At 41.2% G+C, this 24,926-nt stretch overlaps 1 protein-coding gene across 4 annotated transcripts in view; it reads right to left on the reverse strand.

Moving 5' to 3' along the window:
- The window catches only part of LOC124774962 (reticulocyte-binding protein homolog 2b-like), a 170,571-nt gene that overhangs the window by 134,772 nt on the left and 10,873 nt on the right, over positions 1–24,926 (reverse strand). For all 4 annotated transcript variants that reach the window (XM_047249686.1, XM_047249685.1, XM_047249687.1 and 1 more), the window contains exon 3: positions 6,229–6,409. In XM_047249686.1, coding sequence (XP_047105642.1) covers positions 6,229–6,340 — 112 coding nt within the window. In that variant the 5' untranslated portion in view covers positions 6,341–6,409. The remainder of the gene's footprint in view (positions 1–6,228; positions 6,410–24,926) is intronic.

Raw genomic sequence — 24,926 nt, forward strand, 5'->3', positions numbered from 1 at the left:
GGGGGGCGGAGGGGGGGGGCTGCACATGCGTTTTGCACACTCGCAGAGACTGACAAAGTTTTTTTTAAGGTGAGCTCCTATATTCCACAAATCCACACATTCTTTTATGTGCCTATCTACTAAGCAGTACTTCATCTGTACAGTGAGTGACTGTCTTTTCTCACCTATATTTTGCACTCTGTCCAATACTGAAACAAATGACCAAATATTCTATCCCCAAATTGTCTGTGTAAGTAGAGAAGTTGCTTTTTCTGGTTTGAATGAGGGTAGAAAATAATTTAAGAATAAGAAACACTATCCAGAGTTCTTCCTCATAGACAAACTTGTATGCTAGGCAGAAAGAATAAAAACAGTCACATTTGTAACACATCTGCTATACACTGAAATTATGTGTACCTGCACTACAGACACAATCGGCATTGCCGTATCATAGGTCCCTTCCGGTCTCACAACACAGTATGGATTATATACAAATAGAGAGACTGATCACAACACATCAGTCCGTTAACAAGTTAGTGTCCAGTAGACTCCAGAGGAATGAGCAGCATTACCTTGCATCCAGTGATCATGTGTTCACAGCATGCCAATCAAGTATCTGTCTGCTGAACCTATACATAAATGGCCACCTGGCCACAGAACAGGCTGTTCCAACAGCAGTACCAAATATGGAGGATCACAGCACCACCACAACAAACACCCCCACATTGGTACATGAGCCATGCCTCCACAAACACTGCAGTCACAAGACAGTACACAATGGATGGACTTATGCTAGGCGCGCACTTGCGATTTTTCAGTCGGCGCGACTTAACAATCGCTGTCGCAGAAGTACATTGTGATGCGCACACAGCGGCAGGAAAATCGCAACTACTCTCAGTACCAGCATGGATTTCATCGAAACAGCTTGTTTGGTGGCGCTTTTACTACAAAGAAGAGTGAGAAAACAGCGCAAATGTCGTTACTCGGTGCATCCGATTGTAAGTCAAAGACAAGTGAAAGGGCAGTTTTACAAATTACACAGAGTTACAAAATCACCCAAATAAATTCTTTCAATACTATCGAATGAGTAAGAATAGTTTTGATACACTGCTTCAGACAGTATGACCGAATATAACAAAACAAGATACAACATGGAGAAGTGTATGCCACCTGAGGAGCACTTATCAGTGACTTTGAGGTGAGCACACATTATTTCATTCAACAGTTTTTATTGCCCTTTTACATTATTGATTAGATACATCAAGAGAATCATTTCATTCAACACTTGTTGTTGCCATTTTACATTACTGATCAGATACATCAAGAAAATCACTACTGCAAGTCGAAACTGGCAAACTTGTTTCATGAGAAAACTGCAAAACCATGTTGCGCACAGAGGTTTCTGTGGTCTTGTTGCAGTTGTCAGCAGAGGGGCACATGAACAAATTTTGTGGAGGTTCCATTTCATTTAGGACATTTGAAGAATACGGTTGAACGAATGAAGATGCTGGAGAATAAGTTGCTTGAGTGGTGTTTTATAAGTCGCTTGAGTTGTGTTATAACATATGTTCGGATGCTGTGGAAAAATCGGTGAAAGCTGATAATATCTGGCATTCCTAATCACATTCAGTATTTCTGTTCTTCGCTTAACTTCACCAGCATGGGGACAAGCATTAATGCAAAATTCTTATCCTCGTTAACTACTTCTTTTTGTCTGTCTTTTAATATATTTAATAGAGATTCCTCGTAGGACGTAACCTTCTTGGCTTCTCTTTTCGTAGGATGTCGTACTTTTGTGCTCTGTGCAGTATCATTGTTGTTTTGTGAAGACAAACTGGGAGAGAACCTACTTCCTTGTTTCCTGAGTTACTGGGCATAATTTCGATGTTGCTGGTGGTCGGTCTGTCTTCCATTTGAGGGAGCAGAAATAACATTGCATCAAAGTATAGATATTTCCTCCGTTTTCTTGCAGCCTTGCCAGACGAAGATTTTTTCTGTGATGCCAGTTCTCTCGCGAAGCAGTCCTTCAGATTTTTCCACTTCCTTTGAATTTCTTTACCTGTCATAAATGAAATTATCACTGTATATAATTTATTGTAAGTATTTACCTTAATACTTCTATGAATAAATATTAGTTCTGTTACTGAATATTATATCTTCCAGATACCTTGCAACTGGAAATAGCTTTCGCTCATTACACTACGAATATCTACTGGGAGCCACTACAATCAGAGAAATTGTGAAGGATACATGCGAGCAGTTGTGGCAATGTCTACAGCCTATTCATATGGCAGAAAAAACTGAAGATGATCGGAAGATTATTGCCAAACAGTTTTTAGACAGAACTGACTTTCCAAATTGCATTCGTGCTGTGGACGCGAAACATGTGAGACTGAAGAGGCCTACTGACAGTGGCTCAGAGTTTTATAATCACAAGAGTTATTTTTTGAAGATCCTTTTGGCCGTAGTGGATGCTGACTATTGTTTCACTGTGATAGACGTGGGCTCATATGGAGCCAATGGGGATTCTAATGTGTTCAAGAAATCCAACTTCTATCAAAAACTGAAATCTAATCAGTTAAACATTCCAAATCCTCAAAAATTTCCACACGATGAGGAAGGAGAGCCTCAACCTTTTAATTTTGTACGAGATGAAGCATTTGCACTGTCTAGACATATTCTGCGGCCATACTCGAAGAAAAACCTGACAATGAAACAGCGTGTTTTTAATGACAGACATTGTCGTGCTCATAGAATGGTGGAATGTACTTTGGGGATTTTGGCTAACAAATGGAGAATATTTTATCGACCTATGGATGTGGATGTTGGTTTTTCATACATAATCATAAAAGCATGTTGTATTCTGCATAATTTCGTAAGACGAAATGACGCTGTACGAACTGAGGACGAGTCGTACGAATGCCTTCTGCAAGACTGTGAGCCTGTTGGAATAAGAGCTGATGTGTGTGGTATGCAGATAAGGGATTATTTTGCAAACTACTTTGTGACTCCACAAGGATCAGTATCTCGGCAATATGAAAAAATTTAAATTGTTGTAACTGTGATGTGTACATGAATGAATAAAATAAGTGAACCACGAAATACCTTTGTTAGTCTTTTCTGGTCCAGGCAGTTCAGTCCAGTTCCGAATTAGGCTGCAGCATACTTCTCCCCATAGTTTCTCTTTCAAATTGTGATTACTGCACTCTTTTAATTTCCTGTTGTAGAGAGCTGGTCGCTTTTCTACTTCTGCAATTAGTCTTTCTGAATTGACAACACAACACAACTTACAATGTCATCCGTAGAGCAAATCTCATTATCAGACATGCTGCTGGCGCACTGAACTGGTGTGTATGCAACACAGAGCGAGAGCGACTGACTGGAAATCGCGTCACTAGTGCGCGCGGGCCTATGCCAGTGCCTGTGAATCATTCCACACCTGTGACAATTGCATCACGTGTGAAAGAGGGCCTGCTGCACCTTTTAAATCAACGCTACTTTTTTGTCGCACGTGTGCGCACTCCTATTCGAGCCACTGCGTTTCATTCTTGCGACAAATAAATCGCGCGACGGAAAATCACCAGTGTGCGCCTAGCCTTAGACTTGTGCTTGTGTCAAGCAATTACATTCAGAGAGCATACTATTCAGACTTCAAGTGTTATTCATCGCAACACACGAACTAATAACCTCAGTGACTTATAATTTTCTTGTGACTCCTTATTCTGGAAGGCTGCAGAGAGAGAGAGAGAGAGAGAGAGAGAGAGAGAGAGAGAGAGAGAGAGAGAGAGAGAGAGAGAGAGAGAGAATGTGTGTGACTACAATCCTGGACGTTTAACTGTGAATTGCTTCCATTCTTGTTTACATTATAAGTGTTTATTGTTGTACTAGTTGGGAATCATTATCAGCGTGTGTGGCCACAACATTCTTAGTGAGAGTATGTGTCATTAAATACTATTTTCCATACCAATTCCAAATACTGCAGGGAAGAAACCACTCCAGAAGAAGAACATATTAAGATAAACCACCGTAATTAAGTTGCCAATAGAGTATCACACAGCCCACCATTGTTGCAGGCAATCTCAAGGTATTACTCTCATAAAAGAATGCCTGTAGTGAAAGTAGGCCTGTGTTTGAATATAATACAAACTGTCTGAACATTTTACGTCACAGTTTGGGAAATCTTGGGTTCTGTTCGATCTTCTGATTGGTCTGTGATCTAGTGATTTTTGTTGGTGCTATGAAAATATCGTATCTTAGTGTTATTAAAGCACTATGACTTTTAATAATAAAAATAACTGTGAAACATGAATTGAAGTATCTTCTAGGGTACAGGTCTTGTGTACGAACAGCACTAATAAATAAATAAAAGACTGCAGTTACAATTCTACTCAAATCTCAAGCTTTAACTCATCCTGTGATCTAGTGTGGACTGATGGTACTATTTCCAATACGGGTGTTGTTGCTGTAATTCGTTCTTGCAACAACAATTACAATCATCACATTATGACACATTTCATTTGCTGGCATCTGCTGAATGTTGCCTTGTTGTTTTCAAACCGATTTAAATTTGGTAAAATTTTTAACTGTTATTCTAATAAGTGAGTGTAAGGAGTGAATTGCTCATATGCAACATGCAACCTACTTGGTAAATCAATATTGCTTCCCTTAAACAAAATAAGATGACATATCAGTCAAGTACTATTTTCTGGAGGACAACAATCTCATCTTTGTCTGTCAGCATAAATGTTTATATGTCCGTAATACTGGTACTCTACGATAACTCTATTGTAAATCTGATCAAATACAATAAGAGTTCGTGCAATGGTACAATTTAATGCTACTTCCCTCCAGTGTTTCACGAAATTGTCAAATTTTAAGTAGAGTGACATTCTGGAGCTACGGGAGATGGCAGTTATGTATGCGTGAGATATGCTTGTGTGTGTGTGTGTGTGTGTGTGTGTGTGTGTGTGTGTGTGTGTGTGCGCGCATGTGTGTGTGTGTGCGCGCATGTGTGTGTGTGTGTGTGTGTGTGTGTGTGTGTGTGTGTGTGTGTGTGTGTGTGTGCGCGCGCGCGCGCGCATGCCTTCTAATGATGACACCTGTCTGCAACTTAACATGTCATCTTTACAGTAAGTAGCAACCTACCTTATCTTTACACTGTTCATTTTCTGGAAGTGATTGTTTTGAGAGTATCCTTATACGGGAGTGAAACATGGATGACAAAGCCTGCTGCCAAGAAGAGAATAGATACTTTTGAACTGCTGAAGATTAGATGGGTTGATCAGATAACTAATGAGGACATGCTGAACTGAATTGGGGAGAAAACTAAACTATGGCACAAGTTGATTAAAAAATGGAACTGGTTGATAGAACAAACTCTGGGCACTAAGGAATATTTAATTTGATAAAATGAAATAATAATTGTGTGTAGTTCAATGGCCTGTTGCTAGTCTTTCAATTAGACACCAATTTGGCAATTTGTGTGTACCTAACCTACCACAGTTATTCAACTGGGGAAAGGGGACCTACAGTTTAATGTGGAATCTGAAGCATGCATTGTTTCTGGTGACTCCTTACATTATTTAGAGGTGAAGGTTGAGTTAAAATGCAGGCTGAAAAATACGTGATTCAACCACGATCTGATTCTGCAATCTCTCTATTTTCAGGTATTCACTTTACCGCTGGACCACAAGGTCCAAATAGAGGGAAGTGTAGGAGGTAAGTAGTGTAGGGGGGAGACTATGGCTTGAATACAGTACGTAAGTTCAAATCAATGTAGGTTGCAGCAGTTATGCAGAGATGAAGAGATAGGCATAAGATAGGCAAGTTCACAGGGTTGCATCGAATCAGTCTTGGGACTGAACACCAAAACAACAAAAGACATGTCTGTACTTCACTGTTTCTATGCCAATAAAACTCCTTTTTTAATAATAGCTACTAATATAAAATATTTGCCATCTATTGCATCTTAACCTAGATAATTTCTTCTGAAGACTTTTCCTTCCTCCAGTCTATATTTCAGTTCCTCAAGGTAAGAGTTGATTGTGAAAGCTCAAAGTTCTTTCTTTTACATGGATGGTAACTGTCCAACTTCTAATTGATTGTTAACTGGGAAGATGATAAGAACATGAAAAAGTTGATCAAATTTTTACAGATAAAACAGACTTGTTAATGGTAAACTACAAATTATACGGACAGAAATTTGTGGTTATATGACTATACAAACTCAGCTCGAATAAACGTACTAACGTGTATTAAACACAATACAGTCATGAAGTATCCACTTAACATCAGCTATAAATGCTTCAGTGCTGCCATATGCTTTCCTTCTGATATTATACTCAAGCTGAGAAAAGTCCATAGGATGAACTACAAATTCTCTATATCGAGAAAATTCTTTTTGGTCCACTGGCCTCCAAAATGGTTCACTCTGAAACAAAATTAAGAAGAGAAATATATGTTAATTAGATTAAGAAAGAATAGTTATGAAAGTTACAACACAACACTGAGGTGACAAAAGTCATGGGATAGTGATATGCACATATACAGATGGCAGTAGTATCACGTATACTCGTGCATTGGTGGAGCAGTCATTTCTGCTTAGGTGATTCACATGAAAAGGTTCCTGATGGGATTATGGCCGCATGACAGGAATTAACAGACTTTGAACATGGAATGGTAGTTGGAGCCAGAAGCATCTGACATTCCATTTCAGAAATCGTTTGGGCATTAAGTATTCCGCCATCCAAAGAGCCAAGAGTGTGCTGAGAATACCACATTTCAGGCACTACCTCTCACCCATGGACAATGCAGTGGCTGTCAACCTTCACGTAACAAGCGAGAGTAGTAGTGTTCATGTAGAGTTATCAGAGCTAACAGATAAGCAATGCTGCGTGAAATAACCACAGAAATCAATTAAGGATGTATGATGAACGTATCTGTTAGGACAATGTGGCAAAATTTTGTGTTAATACGATGTGGCTACACAAACACCACTGCTCTCGCTCGTTAAGTGAAGGTTGTCAGCCACTGCATTGTCCACGGGTGAGAGGTAGTGCCTGAAATGTGGTATTCTCGGCACAATCTTGGCTGTTTGGATTGCGGAATACTTAATGCCCAAACAATTTCTGAAATGGAATGTCCAATGCTTCTGGTTCCAATTACCATTCTATGTTCAAAATCTGTTAATTTCTGTCATGTGGCCATAATCCCATCAGGAAAGATTGTGTGAAGTTATTCTAGGAGCGCTCTCAACATACAACCTTTAGCAATTGGTTAGAAAACCAACTCAAGATGGGAACATATTAGATATCTTGGTGACAAACAGACCTGATCTTTTTGATGAAGTTAATCTAGAAGAAGGTATTAGCTTCCATAATGTCATCGTGGCTTCTATGTCAGTGGAAGTTGCAAAAAAAAAAAAAACCTGCATAGAGCTTTCTTGTTTGAGAAAGCAAATAAAAGTGTCATTAATGAATATCTTCATAGTCAGCTCCAAGCATTCACCGCGGGACACAAAGATATTGAGCATCTTTGGTCGGAATTTAAAGGTTTTGTCCACCATGTGCTAGAGAAGTATGTGCCTAGCAAAAGTATAGGGGAGGGAAAGGATCCACCTTGGTGCAACAAACATATTAGAAAGTTACTGAAAAAGCAGAGAATTTTGCATAGTCGTTCTAAACCCAGTCACTGCCCCGCGAACAGAAATTAAGCGAAATGAAAGCAGCTATCAGAAGGACAATGAGATATACTTTTAACGAATTTGAAAGCAATATTTTATCTGCAGATTCTAAAAATAACCCCAAAAAATTTTGGTCATACATAAAACCTATGAACGCTTCAAATAATTCAATACCTTCTCTTGCTGACAGTATGAATAATGTAACTGATGATGATAAACAGAAGGCCGAAATTCTAAACCTAGCTTTCAAAAATTCATTTACGGTAGAGGAATGCAGCACCATTCCCCCCATTCAATTTTCAAACAAACAAAAGGATGGTTGACATAGTGTTTAGTGTATCTGGGATCGTAAAACAGTTAAGATCCTTAGACGCCAGGAAGGCATCTGGTCCTCACGGTATCCCAGTAAGATTTTATGTTGACTATGCTACAAAAATGGCACCATTCGTATCCATCATCTATCAGAGATCATTGGAACAGAGGAAAGTTCCACGGGACTGGAAGAAGGCCCAGGTCATAGCAATCTATAAAAAGGGTAGAAAATCGGATGCACGTAATTACCAGCCAATTTCACTGATGTCGATTCGTTGTAGAATCATGGAACATATTTTGTGTTCAGACATAATGACCTTTCTAGACTCTGAGGAGCTCATCTGCAGAAACCAGCACGGTTTTAGGAAACAGCGGTCATGCGAGACACAGCTGGCCCTCTTTGTGCGTCATATACAACAGGCTCTAGATACCGGCTCCCAGGTTGATGCCATATTTCTCGACTTTCGAAAGGCGTCCAACTCAGTTCCGCACTGTCACTTGCTACAAAAAGTGGGTACTTATGGTCTATCCGATGACATATATGGTTGGATAGAAAATTTTCTAACAGACAGAGAGCAATACGTCGTCTTGACATATGGGGTGACTTCAACAGAAACAAGGGCAACTTCAGGTGTGACCATAGGCAGCGTAATAGGTCCTCTGCTTTTTACGATTTGCATAAACGATCTGGTTGATGGTATTGACAGCGGCCTGAGACTGTTTGCCGATGATGTTATAGTCTACAGGAAAGTACTATCACACAAAAGTTGTGAACAAATCAATGGCAATTTGCAGAAAATAAATGCGTGGTGTACTGACTGGCAGTTATCTCTCAATATTAGTACGCGTAACCTACTGCATATAACAAGGCGAAAATTCCCATTAATGTACGAGTACAAAATAAATGCCCAGTCTTTGGAAGTAGTTAACGTCCGTCAAGTATCTGGGTGTGACTATTCGAAATGATCTCAAACGGAATGGTCAGATTACACAAATAACGGGTAAGGTGAACTCTAGATTGGGGTTTACTGGTAGAATCCTGAAGCAATGCAGTCCTTCATCAAAGGAAATAGCTTAAAATAAGTTAGTTCGTCCAGTCTTGGAGTTTTGTTCGTCTGTATGGGACCCTTACTAGTTAGGTCTGATTCAAGAGATTGAGAAGGTCCAAAGAAGAGAGACAAGATTTGTGACTGGTACATTTGGCCATCACGAGAGCATTACATATCTCATAGAAAGTTTGAAGTGGGACACGCTAAACAGAAGGGGCTGCGCACTAAATTCTGAAATCCGATCTTCACCGAGGATGTAGAGCATATATTATTACCACCAACTTTCAAATCTTGCAATGATCATCATTCAAAGATAAGGGAATAAGAGCTCATACTGAGGCATTCAGACAGTCGTTTTTCCCTTGCGCGATCCGCGAGTGGAACGGGGTAGGGAATAAGATTTTGGCGCGAATTGTGCCCTCCGCCACACACTGCTTGGTGGCTAGCGGAGTATACGCGTAGATATAGATGTAGAAGACCAATGCAAGTGCCTTTGCTAACGGCACATCATCTGCTCATGGGCTCATGACCATATCACTTGGACTCTAGATGACTGAAAGAACGTGGCCTGGCCAAGTGAGTCCCAATGTCAGTTGGCAAGAGCTGATAGTAGGGTTCACATGTGGCACAGACCCCAATTAGCCATGGACCCAAGTTGTAGTCAAGGCACTGTGCAAGCTGGTGGTGGCTCTATGATGGTGTGGGCTGTGTATACGTGGACCATTGACTGGAAATAGTTATGTTCAGCTACTTGGAGACCATTTGCAACCATTCATGGATGTCATATTCCCAAACAACAATGGAATTTTTTCAGATGACTGTGTCATGTCACTGGGCCAAAATTGTTTGCGACTGGTTTTTAAGACCGTCTGGACTATTCAGTAATCTGGCCACCAAGATCGCCCACCATGAGTCCCATCGAACATTTATGAGACATAATCAAGAGGTTGGTTCATGAGAAAATCCTGCACTGGCAACACTTCTGCAATTATGGATTGTTGTAGAGGCAACTAAAAGTTGCAATGGCCACTGATAAGTCCAGGGTGTCGTCCTGGGCTTCAGCAGCTACCAATACTCTGTGGCAATAATTGCAGCTTAAGTATTTCTACTGTTGCCAGAGCTCCCTGAAACTATTGTGTCTTCCAATGCACTCGAGTCTGAAAGTTTGTCTTTATCTGGAGGTAAATGAGGAACTGTGTCAGATTCTCAGATCTATGAGTGGAAGGCAAATGTGTGTACTGTACTGATTTCACAGCTGCCAATGTACAATTCAATAAAGATGTGTGAGGTGTTGACTATTGCTGATAAAACCTTTGATGCAGCAGGACTGTGGCCGATCTTCCTCAGAAGGTCTTGATTTTCCCAGAGGGATGCAGTGCTATCTCACTGGGAACCATAACGTTACAAGGAAGTGTAGCTTTCAGAGGAATAGCTGTCACAATAACAAGGAAAACCCTGGTGGACTTGGTACATTCAGCACGTGATCTCACTCAAGATGGGAGTAGGTTCTCCAGGTAGTTGCTGAACGCACTCAGTGATGCACGCTGCAGTAGCTAGGCCTTTGACTTTCTTGATTATACCCACAAGAAACACATGTGACTAAACTACAAATAAAAATCAAACAGTGGAAAATCCAGGATGGAATGCAACAGTATAATGAAAAGGAAAGTTGCTACACACCATATAGCGGAGATAGGCACAACAAAAAGACTCTCACAATTAAAGCTTTTGGCCATTACGGCCTTCGTCAACAATAGATGACAGACACACATACACAAACACTCACACAAGCGCAACTCACACACACTACTGCAATCTCAGGCAACTGAAACCACACTATGAACAAGTATAAGAAGTCATCAAACATTTGTTTTGTGGTGTATACTAGTACAAGTACTTAACTGTTATTTGTTTTGTAGCTGTGTACATTTACAGCATAGCCATGTTAAATTTGTATGGTATGCAATTTCTTTTATATATCTACTCTGTGGATATGTCCACATGCATCAGTGTGTCTGACAATGACCTAACACCAAAACTGCCCTGTGGTGCTAAATACAGTGTTTATTTCAACTTTACAGTCTGTGTGGATCTGTCTTTCTCCTCTTTGATATAGTAAAAAGTCTTTGATTGCCTAAACCACACTTCACTTTCACATAATATGGCACATTATGGAATCAGAGGAAATTGTTCAATTCATATTTAGCAAAAAGGAAGTACAGGGTGTCACTACTCAGTGACATCAAATGAAGAACATATCAGAAACTGACTCAATAGGAAAGAGCACTGCCTATGAAAGACAAGATTATGGGTTCAAGTCTTGACCCAGCACACAGTTTTAATTTGCCAAGAAGATTCAAAACAGTGAAACCCACTGCAGTTACAGATCCATTCTTGTTTACTCCTGTTGACATTATCATTCACATAGCACCTTTTTGCTATTATCGAACTATGATCTATCATTTCGGCAAAATGTGGACAAAAGAATGAAGCTGTATAGCATTACAACATAAATGAGCTGAATGTGGCAGATTATGTTTTGACTACAGTCTGACACTGGCAGGCAATTGCAATGCTGATTGTCAACATACATCATCATCTTTTCCTCAGGACATACAGCAGGATGGATGGATGATGGAGAGGTTTGTATGGGCGAACGACGGTAAGGTCTTCAGCGCCCACACAAAACCAGATTGAGACGGGTGTCAAGAAAATACCCAGAACAGGAAGATAAAACAATGTAAAACACACGGAACAAAGGTTGGAAAACTATATGCGTGCCCACACCGAAGCACAAGACGAAGCATGGTGTCAGCAGTAAAACATTGACTACGCAGGAAGAAAGTGGTAGAAGGAGCTAAAACAATATAGCAGATGGAAGTGGCTGGCTGACTGCAAGGAAAAAAAGGGAGGAGCCAGCCACTCTGCAATACACTAAAACCTCCAGCTTAAACGTTTGGGCCACAGTTCAGACACATTGCAAAACTTTAAAACCGATACACTCGTCTCATCATCAGCTAAAATAGAGCACATAGCTCCACCAATTTTTGCTTCTGTCCTTGCATCACAGTATTAAATGGACTCCGTTAAATTGTGGCGAACAGAGATGTGCACACCACAAGCATCACAAAATGGGGGATCCTCCCACCGTAATAGAAAGCCATGTGTGAGAGTACAGTGCCCAATCCGAAGATGCGTGAGGGTCACTTCAGCCCACCTGAGCAACCGGCAGTAGGAACGCCACGGCCGAGTTGCTGACTTTACCAACCGCAGCTTATTGGCCATCACCGCCAGCCATTCTTTCTCCCACAACTGCATGCACTTCCTGTGGAGTGCAGAAATGATAGACTGCAAGGGAATAGGACACTGTGTCACATCCTGCTCTCTGCAGGCCTCCTTGGCAGCCTGATCGGCCTGTTTATTGCCCCACATTCCGACATGACCCAGCTCCCAGCAAAATGACACCTGCATACCGCACCATTGGAGCAAGTACAGTTGGTCATATATCAGCTGGACCAACTCCTCAGCTGGGTACAGATTCAGCAACGATTGTAAGGCACTAAGGGAATCAGAGCGGGTGAGAAACCGATTGCCCCGAATACGGTTCATCTGCTCCAGTGCCTTCAGGATCGCATGGAGCTCCGCTGCAAAAACGTTATATTCAACAGGCAGGCGAATTCTGGTGAAATGTCCAGGGAACACCACAGAACAGCCAAGGAAATTCCCTTGTTTGGAGCCATCAGTGTAAATGACAGTAAAACCGTGATGCACATCTAAAGTGTTAAGAAACAGAATGTAAAATCTGGCGTACTATCTTTTTTAAAATTAGTCAAATCTAAAATAAGTCTGGGTCTCTGGAGGAGCCAAGGTGGAAATCTGCTCCAACCTCAAGGTAAAACATTAAGACCAGCCATACCCATCTCAGAAAGGCAATTCTGTGCACGAATCCCATAGGGCCTCATTGCTCATTGCCAGTTATGAAAAACCCACGCCAAAGGAAGCTGAGCGACAGTATAGTATGCAGGTGTGTATGGTGTGGACATAGTTTTATATGCCTCGCGCACTGTAAGTAGCCATCGTCATATATGAAGAGGCGGTTCTTAATTCCTTCATGGTGCACAACGTCCAGCACGTTTAAATAAGAATAAACACACCGTGCACCCATAATAAAACTGAGAGCACACAAATGCCCAGTAAAACTGGAGCAGATAAGTCTTGTCTGCTCCCCATGTACTGTGGCTAAGACATTTTAAAATACTTAAAGCCTTAAGTGATCATTGTTTCAGGTCTCCAAGATCAGGTAACCACGTAAGCTTTGAGTCAAAAATGGGCCCACAAATCGCACTGTGTCTTTAAAAGTAAGGACAGTGCCCCTCATCCTCAATTCAGGAAAGGTTAAAATTGAACGAGAATTGCGAAAAAGAACACACACGGATTTATCGGTGGAAAACTTAAAACCACTCTTCTGTGCCCATTCATCCAAACATCTAAGAGTAAGTTGCAACTGGCGTGTTGTCATTGGAAGGCTTGAAGAAGAACAAAACACAAAAAAATCATCCACAAACGAGGAACACTGGACAGGACTTTTCACTATGGACATAATGCTACTAATAGCTATGGCAAAGACAGTCACACTGAAACGCTACCTTGAGGGACACCATTATGCTGCCCACAGCGATCAGACAGGACGTCACCGACTCAGTATCTAAGATATTGTGGCGAGAGGAAGGACTGAATAAAAATGGGAAGACAACCACGAAAACCTCATTCGTGAAGCTGCTCCATGATGAGACTCCTCCAAGTAGTATCGTAGGCCTTCTCGATGCCAAAAAATCCACCTGGAAGGTGATGGCGACATAGGAAAGCATGCTGTATAGTTGCCTCCAGGAGGGCAAGGTTATCAAAGGTGGAACGAAACCTCCTGAACCCACATTGATAGCGACCAATGAGTTGCTGGGATTCTAAGATCCAGACAAGGTGGCAGTTGACCATCTGCTCCAAGGCCTTTCCCATGCAACTAGTGAGGGCAACACTAAGGTAACTACTTGGGCTCATGCGGTTTCTCCCAGGTTTTAAAAGAGGAATTAAAACTGCCTCACGCCACGAGTCAGGAAAGTGAACTGATGCCCAAATGGCATTAACAAGTGCAAGGAGGATATCTTTGTTGTGCCTTGTGAGGTGCCGTAGCACACTGTAATGGATCCCGTCATGACCAGGGGATGTGTCACGAACCACATACAATGCAGAATCCAGCTTCCACATGGAGAATGGGCAGTTGTAAACTTCATTAGAGGTGGAGTGGAAGTCCAAACTACACCTCTCAGCAACCGCTCTATAGTGCTGGAAACCCAGATCCTGACTGGGTGTTGCAGTAACTGTGGCAAAATACGCTGCCATAGTCTGGGCAATGTCTCGTGGATCCATGTGGAGAGTGCCACTATGCCACTATCCATTACAGCAGCCATGGGGCACATCCCTCCTCTCCTAGAAATTCTCCTGATGGTCTCCCACACAATGGAACGTTTGGTGGAACGATTAATGGTATTCGGTAACTGTTGCCATGACCTCTTCTTGCTCTCTTGAATAATTTTGAGACATTTTGCACTCGCCACCCGAAAGGCTGCAAGATTCTCAGCAGTTGGCCAACACTGGAACCTGCGCAGAGCCACATGCCTGGTCCTGATTGCAGAGCGGCATTCGGCACTCCATCAAGGGACAGGTTACCCCTTCTGGTGCCCTGTGGACTGTGGAATGGATGCTGCAGTGGCATGGTGAATGATTTTGGTAATACGATCCACCCATGCCTCAACGTTCACACAGTGTTCGAAATGGGCCAACTGGCTATAAAGTGTCCAGTCGGCCCTACTGAGCACCCATCGTGGCGGTTTCCTTTCGGGGCCTACACCATCTGGCAGGTGAACCAGAACAGAAAGTGATCGCTTCTGTGCAAGTCACTGACCACTTTCCATTGAGCACTGTGGGCAAGAGCTGGAGAGCAAAGCGAGAGATCAATGACAGAGAATGACCCAGTCGCTGTGCAGAAGTGAGTGCTCTGCCCCACATTTAGCAAGTATGCACAAGATGACAGGAGAAGCCTCTCAATTGCTCTACCCCTGGGACAGTTACTGCAGAGCCCCAAAGCACATTGTGGGCATTAAAATCACCACAGATTATGAACGGCTGGGGGAGCTATGTAATAAGGTCGGTGGGGCCTCTTCATCAAGTGCATCATGTGGAGGCAAGTAAAGGGAAAGTATAGTCAATGGATGGCCTTACCGTGGTTGCCCCAAGTCACTTCGCCTTTACACCCTAAGGTGGTATGTCCAAAACTCTGGCATTTAAAACAGCGCATTGGGATCGGGAAATAAGGCCTCACACTAAGGCGAAAGAAGCCAGCCTTAACATGCTCTGGAAGTTTTCGTGCTACTGAAGGTCAGAAAAAAGGAGTCAGATTTGATAAGATTGCTATCAACCCTCTTTTGATATGTTGCATGTGAACTATACCTTCCAAAGCCCACTCACGTTGCAGTTCCTCCTTGGGAATGTCGACTAGATCCTGGCATGTCACAACACATTTGCTATAATTCAAGGTGCTGTGCAGTTCAGTGTCAATGGCATATTCCCCAAGGCATTTAGCAGTTTGGAGGTTAGCTGCCTGCTGGCAATTGGAAGTATCCACTAGCAAGGTCCAACTGCGCAAGCGCTTCAGCGATTTTAAGGAGCCACAGATTCCCTCCAAACCCTTTTGTACACAGAAGGGCAAAACCTTCTCGAAACTACTCTCCTCCTGTTTCACTGCGAGAAACACATTCCGAGGATCAGAATGCATTCTGTTACTAAAGACTGGACTCGTCAAGGAAGTGCCGGAGTCAGGAGGACTGATTACGCAAGCCGTCTTGATAGACTGGGTGTTAGAACCTCCCAGCGGCCCACCCTTGCTGCTGGGAGAAGGAAAAGAAGATTCCTGAGGATCCATTTCCATCCCACGAGCAGCTAGGGAAGTAAGGGTTCACTCAGACAGAGCCCCGAGTGCCTGAGTAAGCCTTATACAACTGAGGTGTGGCAGGTTCCCCAGAGGTTGCCTGCTAACGACTGTTTCACCCCAACAGCCATGCATCTCATCAGCGCACAGCACACCTTGAGATTGAGGGTTTTTTTATAGAGGTTTATTCCATCCTCTCAATCTGGGCAGTCAAGCCAAGATCTCCATTCCCTGAGACACACAAAGTTCCACTGCCGCACCGCATGGTGGTCACTGAAGCATGCCCAGAGCTTACGGTGACGGGGGACTGGCAGTGCTTACCAGTCCCCAGATCAGGAACCCTAGGTCGCCAAGCCCGTACCCAGCAAATGAATGCCAAGCCCAAGGGCAGGACATACAGCAGTAACTGCCAAAGACTGCATGCCTGAACCTACTTCATCCAAAATACAGTACAGACACTTAGTCAACTAGAGTTTGGAACCTGCTCCTGTTTTATATCATATTCTTCTAATCTCATAATGCTGATCCTGCTATATGCTGCAATCAAAATCGCTCATTGCAGGTGAAAGAGAAAAAGAAAGAAGGGAACTGCAGCAGAAATCAGACTCTTTTCAAGAGCAACAGCATACAAGCACTGCTGCAGATCAGAATAATCTCAGTTTTAATTATTTTATCATGAGTCACATGCTCACACAGTGTATTTTAGATGAATTCTTGTTAGTTTATTTTATTAATTATATTACAATGAATTGACTAATATACTGTCAGTAAGAACATATACTGCTTCAGGTTATTAGCCACCACCCAGATTTAAAAATAAGGAAGACACGTAAATTAAAAATAATCAAGTACTAAAAAGCAAAAATGTCTCTCAGACATCGGTGAAAAAAGACACATTACATTGTACAACAATAATTATATCACACTTTTTTTCAATTCATTTGAGTTAAATGTGACAAGTTAAACCAGTTAAATAGTGTGTCAGGCTAAGATTTGAGATATTAGTACGGCACATAATTTGAATTTGTCATGTAGGACCAATGCAGCAAGTACTCTTTCTTAGAGCACAACATTTATTTCTCAAATATTTTATGTTTAGGCTGTGTTCTGAAAATTTTAATTACTTGATCACACTTCTCATGGTCTATTATTCAATATCAAGAGATACACAGTTCTTAGTAGTTAACACAGTTTCCACATAAGTAGGTCTGACACTATCCTGCTCAGCAGGTATGGTTAATTGAAAATTAGAGCATTCCACACAGATATGTTTGGTATCTGTTGGAGGCAGCAATGAGAAAACAGTATTTCAGCAAAGATAGTGGATGATCTTGAACACATATTGTCTAGTAAGCTTTCATCGCTCATGGAAATGCAAGTATGTTGAAGTGAACTGCCATTTACCAATTATTTTTGTGAAAGTTATAACATGGACACTGATGAGCCAAAACATTTTGACTACCTGCTTAATAGCTTGTTTGTCCATCTTTGGAATGAAATACATTACTGATTCTGAATATCAGCAATTCGACTGTCTGCTGGTAGGTTTGTGAAAGTACGTGGCATTAGATGCCTACACAGTTCACGTAATTTGCATAAATAATAGGCCGCTGATTTGTGTATGCGGTCATGGCACACAACAGCAACCCAGATGGATTGCATAGGATTTACTTCAGGCAAATTTGATCACAGAGACATTAATGTGAGTTCACTATAATGCTCCTTAAACCACTGTACTACGGTTCGGGCTCCAAGACATGGACTATTATACTGATGAAAGATTACATCGCTGTCAGGGAAGACATCAAGCATGAAGGGATGCAAATGGTTAGCAGTTGTCAGTGTGTCTTTGATTACTACTACAGGTCCCATGTAAGTGTAGGAGAATATCTCCAACAGCATAATACTGCTCCTACCAGTCTGTCTCCATGGCAAGATGCAAGTTTTGAGCCGCCATTCACCTCAATGATGGCTTTTGAGGAGATGAACATCAACCTGGCGCAGCAAAAATGTGATTCAGCCAAAGAGCCGACACGTTTCCACTGACTGACACAGTCCAATCCAGATGGTCCTGTGACTACTGTAATCGTAATCGATGTCATTGGGTCAACATGTGTATACATAGGGGTGGTCTGCTGCGGAGCTCCATGTTCAACAATGTGCAATAAACAGTGTGCTCCAAAACACTTTCGCGTGCACCGGCATTGTGCTCTTTCGGCAGAAATGGCAAAGATTATCCTACATTGCAGAGCAGACAAGCCTCCAAACCCCATGTTCTGTGAAGAGTCGTGGACATCCAATCATTTAGATCCTACATTGTCCTTTTATCTCTTTCCGCAAATGCTCATGACAATAGCACGTTAACATTCGACTAGCTTCGCCATTTTCAAGATACTTTGTTATAAAAGTAGCTACCAACTAGTGATTTGAGGACTTTTCTTTAACACACTGTTGCTTTATACATTCACTATAAACAAACTACTCAGTCAGTTTAAAAGCTACTGCTGTTTGACAATAACAAATGAGAAATTTTACAATAATAGTAATGTCACACCACAATACTGCCATGTAGTGGTCAAATGCGGCCGTCATATCCACACCAATATTATAAATATGAAAGTGTGTGTGTCCGTTACCTTTTGACAAGTAAACAACTGAACCAATGTTGATGAAATTTGGTATGCAGGTAGCTTGAATGCTGGAGAAGAACAGAGGCTATTTTAGAAAGGGTGTAATAAAAGATATTTATTGATTTGAAGATTATTGTGTGAATTTGGGAAAAATATTTACTTTTTGAGACATCTGTGAGAAGCATCATCCATGGGTCACGGTTAAAATTGTATATATTGTCCATTGGTCTACCGATCTGACTAGCCCATGTGATGTTTCCTCTGTGTTTCCTTTTCTGACAATCCGTTGTTTACTTTCCATTGTCAAGGCGTATTTTCAGTCATCTGAATAAATTTATTAATAAAAATTACTGAATTATTACCACTTTTATTACCAAAGAATCCCATAAATTGGCAATTTCTAGTACACAGAGGAACAGCAAAACCAAGTCAATGTACAAAACCAAATAGAGACTTCACATCTTGATTTCAAACAGATTCAAATGAAAAGATAGCTTTTACTACTGCAAGAAGATCTGCAAGAGCTGATTAGTGACCTGCAAACTCAAACTGCAACACACACATCATTAAGTTATTTCTGCAAGAAGTGAGACAGACTGGAAGCAAGACAAACAATTTGACTGTGAATGATAGCACAAATTCCAAAATTCCTATTGCAGAAACCAGAACTGTGGTTTGCAACGTTTGAGTTGTTCACACAAAACAACTTCACAAGTGATCTCACAAAATTAGCAGTGGCAATTAACAGCTTAGATGCCAGCAGTCACAATGGTTTTGGATATTATATTAAAACCACCCTCGCAACAGCAATACCTCTACTACAGGGGCACATTAGTCAGCCAAGTGTGTATATCAGTAGACTAATGCATGCAATGGGTGTTCCAGTTTGAATGTTTTGGCAATAGAACACTGAGTTCTGGCAACACCTAAGAAACATTGTCAAGGAAGTACAAATGCAGGATGCAACACTTCCATCATGTTTGGCTAACACAGCTACCATCATGTTTGGCTAACACAGCTACCATTCCAGTAAAATAAGTTGTGGCAACACGCGAGAAAGTGATATCAATTCTTTAACATGAACAAACAGTCTCGACCGCAACAAACCTTTATTTCTGTGGTTACCAGTTTCGGTCAGTTACTGACCATCTTCAGACCTCATACTGAAAGATGAACAACAATGAGTTCAGAAGGATGTGCGCAAATAATAGTAACATATAAAATTCATCTTATATAACAAATAATAAAAGAAGAAATTATACCCGTGCTGGTAGGCGGTGGTGGTGGTGAACAGAGCAGGCATTAAGAACACCATGTCATCTGCATGCAGCCCATAAAACAATGGTTACAATAAAACAATGAAAATAATCAATTTTTGACAATATAATGGGCCATCATGTCTACTCCTGGTACTACTGATCCCTCCAACAATAAGTTTTGAAGCACACCACTTGTCACTCAGTCCTATCCTGGTCTTGAATGTTAATGAGCTACTTCGACAAGGCCATGACTTCCTAACATCATGCCTTGAAATGAGATACACTATGTCTGAGATTTTGTGCACCACACCTAGAATAGGTTTTCATTGCCCTCCCAATCTCCGCAATATCACTGTTCAGAACCTATGCTCCTTTTGCACCCATCTCCCTATGCTATGGCTCCTACACCTAAGGCCGTCCCCACTCAAGACTTTCCCTATGCACCCTACTACCACCACCACCACCTATACTAGCCCGTAACTGACGGAACATATACTGTCAAAGGGAGAGCCACCTGTGAAACGACACGTGTCATATACAGCTGTTATTAAACACTGTTCGGCCTTTTACAGTGGCATGACTACCACCCAGTTATCAGCTAAAATGAATGGGAATAGGCACAGGGTGTATACCAGCAACACACAATATGTTGCAGTGTCATGACAGTCATGACCTCAGTGCATGTTTCACCACACATGCCTTCTGTGGTGTGTGGTTTCTCATAATTCTGCTCAGTTTCTCATAATTCTGCTGATGGCAACTAGCACTACAAAATGGCCTTAGTTCTTGCCACCCACCTAGCCTTAATTTATGTTAACTCCTTCCATCTCAGCATTTCTTAGCAGGAACTACTACTTTCTTCACACCATTTTAATTTTCTACACGTTTCATTTTTTAATGTGTTTAGTTTTTGCCAGCCCCCCTCCCACCTCTGTGACATACAATGCACTTAGCTTTTCACTCTTATTAACTCGTACATGATGTTTTAGCAGTAATCTCTGTCTTGCGTAATATTCGGTCTTCCAGCTTTAAGCTCTCAAGTTTTCAAATCTCATCTGGTGCATTCGCCAACAATCTCCTCTGACCCAGCATCCTGGGCGACTTTCCCAAACTATATACCATTTCCTGCACCTCTCTAGTCCCTGTCCTTCACCCCTCTTCCTTCCCCTTCAACTCTTCTGCTGGAAGAAGGAGCCCCTGGTTCTGGAAGCTTGCACAAGTTAAACCTTTTTTTGTGTGTCTGTTCTCTTGCCACCACCTGATGAGTAGATTTTTTTACCTACCCAGTTGTTACAATAAGGTATATAAAGAATGATTACATGAAAGTTAATAACAAATGAAGACATAGGTGCCTTGTAAAGTAACTGCTATAAACATCATTTCATCAGTCTGTGATAAAAATACAAATAAAAAAGATATTACCAATCCTAATTGCTTGTGAGAACACCGATAGCCATCTGTGGTGATTTCTCGCAAATTCGTAGACTGTATGGCATCAAAGTTGGTGGTTAATCAATGTTAATGGTTTCTGTGGAAACAGATGGTCATATTGACATGCGCCATCCAACAGAAGAGTATTTCAGTGCTGCGACAGCGCCTGGATGTCAAACACAAATTGATATGCAGGTCAGCATCTAGAAATGCATGCCAGATATTAAGTGTTGCTCCTAGAAAGAGGTGTCTAAGTGCATGTTTCACAGGTGATGATTTTAAAGTTGTGACAGTGACTGGTTGTTTCAAAATACTGGTGTGCAAGTAAGACGACTGTCGATATATGTGTCAGATCCCCCAAATGATATTGGCCAAGCAACCAACAAGATAGCAAGTAAAGTAGGATACATGATACCTAAAGTATGACAAGATATCAATTAAGTAATAAGAACTATGGCACAAAATCTAATTGACCCACCAAGGTACTCAGAAACATGAAACAACAAGCATAAGAAAACTGAAGTTGAAAAGAACTGTGAACGTAGAATGAAATTTTCACTCTACAGTGGAGTGAGCACTGATATGAAACTTCCTGGCAGATTAAAACTGTGTGCCGGATCGAGACTCGAACGGGGTGAGAGTCGTACTTGGGTAGCTCAGTTGGTTGAGCACTTGCCCGCGAAAGGCAAAGGTCCTGAGTTCGAGTCTCGGTCCAGCACACAGTTTTAATCTGCCAGGAAGTTTCAACTGTGAACATAGTTGATTATAGTTATTCCATACAACAGGAGCACACAATGTCAGATGTACAGAAATATAGGTTACATCACTACGGTCTAATACGCCAAGAACTCATCTAAGTAGTCATAAATGTAAAACAAATGCATAATCAGTCAAAAGTTAAAAGGTACTGTGACTGTCATTGTTTACAGTAACAAAAATTCAGTAAAATAGCAATGGGGATGACGTTACAACTATTGTTTGGAGAAATAAAAGAGGTATAAATGTGAACAGAAATTAAATAGCATTGTGAAGGACTTTTAAGTTACTCCTTATAGATCCTTCTGAATGATTGTGATGTGTCAGGTGTTGGCCAAATACTGATTTATTACAAGACGTACCTGAAGTGTGTTCCTTATAACGAGTAGTCAAGTTCCTATCTTTCTGTCCAATCCACCATTTGTCGCAATCTTTACATCATATTTTAGAAACACCAAAATTGAGATAGGTATTATTGCAGTCTCCAACTGTACATTTCAATCTATTCTGTTATAAACTTTGTGCATTTTATTTTAAACTCTTGATTGCTTATGTTCTTATTTTTTATTCGCGACTATCTTAATAGGTCCTGTTTGTGTGCAGTGCCTCCCTTTATGCAATATTATGATTTTACCCTAAGCTAACTAAAGAATGCTATTTTACTTCTGCTCGTATTTATTCCTCTTTCATTTCACCAAACAATAATTGTAACATCATGCTCATTGCTGTTCTACTGACTTTTTATGACTAAACAACTACAGTCACAGTATCTTTTAACTTTTGACTGATCATGTGTGTGTTTTACATTTATGACTACTTAGATGAGTCCTTGGTGTATTAGATCATAGTGATGTAGCATATATTTCTGTACATCTGACATTGTGTGCTCTTATTGTATGGAATAACTGTAATCAACTATGCTCACAGTTCTTTTCAACTTCAGTTTTCTTACGCTTTTTGTTTCATGTTTTCGACTACCCCGGTGGGTCAATTAGATTTTATGCCATAGTTATGGTGACATAATTGATATTTTGTCATACTTTAGGTATCATGTATCCTACTTTACTTGCTATCTTGTTGGTTGCTTGGCCAATGTCATCTGGGGGATCTGACACATATTTCAACAGCTGTCTTACTTGCACACCAGTATTTTGTAACAATCAGTCACTGTCGCAACTTTGAAATCATTGCCTGTGAAACAGGCACATAGACAGCTCCATGCCACTACGATGGCAAATAACTGTGTCAGTCAAGCAGTATTTCCACTGCCACTACTACCTAGGAGCAATATGCAGTACCTGGCATGCATTTCTAGATGTTGACCTGCATGCCAGTATGTACTCGACATCCACCTGCTGTCGCAACTCTGAAATACTCTTCTGCTGGATGGTGCATATCAATATGACCACAGCATCTCAATGGAACCATTAACGTCGCTTAACCACCATCTCTGCTACCATACAATACACAAAATCCTCTTCTGCTGGATGGCGCATATTGATACAACCATGCCGTCTCCATGGAACCATTAATGTCGCTTAATCACCACCTTTGCTGCCATACAATCTACGAGTTTGCGAGAAATCCTCATAGATGGCGATTGGTGTTCTCACAACTGATTACGATTGATTATCTCTTTTTTACATTTACTTTTACCACAGACTCATGAAATGCTGTTTATAGTAGTTACTTTATAAGGCACCTACTTCTTCATTTGTTATTAGCTTTCCTGTAATCATTCTGTATATACCTTATTGTTAGAACTGTTTTACGGGCTGTATGACTGATTGGCTATTGCTAATGTAATTTGGTGTGCGGTGGAGGGGGGGGGGGGGGGGGGGGGGGGGTGGAGTATCACTTATTTAAGCAACTGCTGCATTGCTCTCCTTAGTAGTTGAGTAGTTGACATTCATGGAGTTCATAACGCCCTACTCCGTTCACTGCCACTACCTACCAAAAATGGTATAATTTTTTCTTTTGTTATTTGTTGTATAAGATGTATGTTCTACAAACTCATTCTATGTTCATATTTTAGTACGAGGTCTGAAGAAGGGCAGTAACTGACCAAAACCAATAACCAAAAAAATATAGGTTTCTTGTGGTCAAAACTGTTTATGTTCATTTTAAAGTACACAGAAAAACCAATGTTCTCCACGGGAAATGTTCTCAAAAATTACTAATTCTTTAACAGATGTAGCTGACAAAGTTCATGCTATGATGCAATAGGCATGCATTTCCATGGTGACACAAGCAACTAATGACATCAGAGTGGTTGAGACAGCTACTGTTCAACATGAACAATCATTAAACATTAATGAACGGCTCCAGAGTCCACAATGTCAACATGATACACTTCAGAAGCAGTTACTGGCACTGATGGTAAACAAATGGGTGCACACCAGTCAAAGTAAAGAAAATAGTTCCTCATTCCACCAGCAGAATCGAATGGATGGCACATAGAAAACTACATTAGCCAGTCTGCTGGTACCACAGGTGTTTTGGCAGTCAGGCCACAAGGCACACAGCTCCAAGTGTGTTTCTGAATGGCCTCAGTGGCCAACAGCAAGTGCAGCAGGCCACACACTTCCACAAAGCTCCAAATCATAAATGAAGGAGCCATCATTAGTCCTGGAAGCACCATCAGATGATAGAACAAAACTGCACCAGTGTGCGCACCTCTCCAATTTACTGTTGCAAACAACTTGCCCATTACAACATGTGTTGAACTGAGAACACAGCTGACCTGGGGTTCAGGTACACACTAGCATACCAGAGACCAGACAGGAAGTTATCGACTGCTCCGATAAAGTACTGCATACTGCACCATATTAAGACAACACCCAGCTA

This window comes from Schistocerca piceifrons, chromosome 2, assembly GCF_021461385.2.
Source record: "Schistocerca piceifrons isolate TAMUIC-IGC-003096 chromosome 2, iqSchPice1.1, whole genome shotgun sequence".
In the NCBI taxonomy this organism is placed as follows: Eukaryota; Metazoa; Arthropoda; class Insecta; order Orthoptera; family Acrididae; genus Schistocerca; species Schistocerca piceifrons.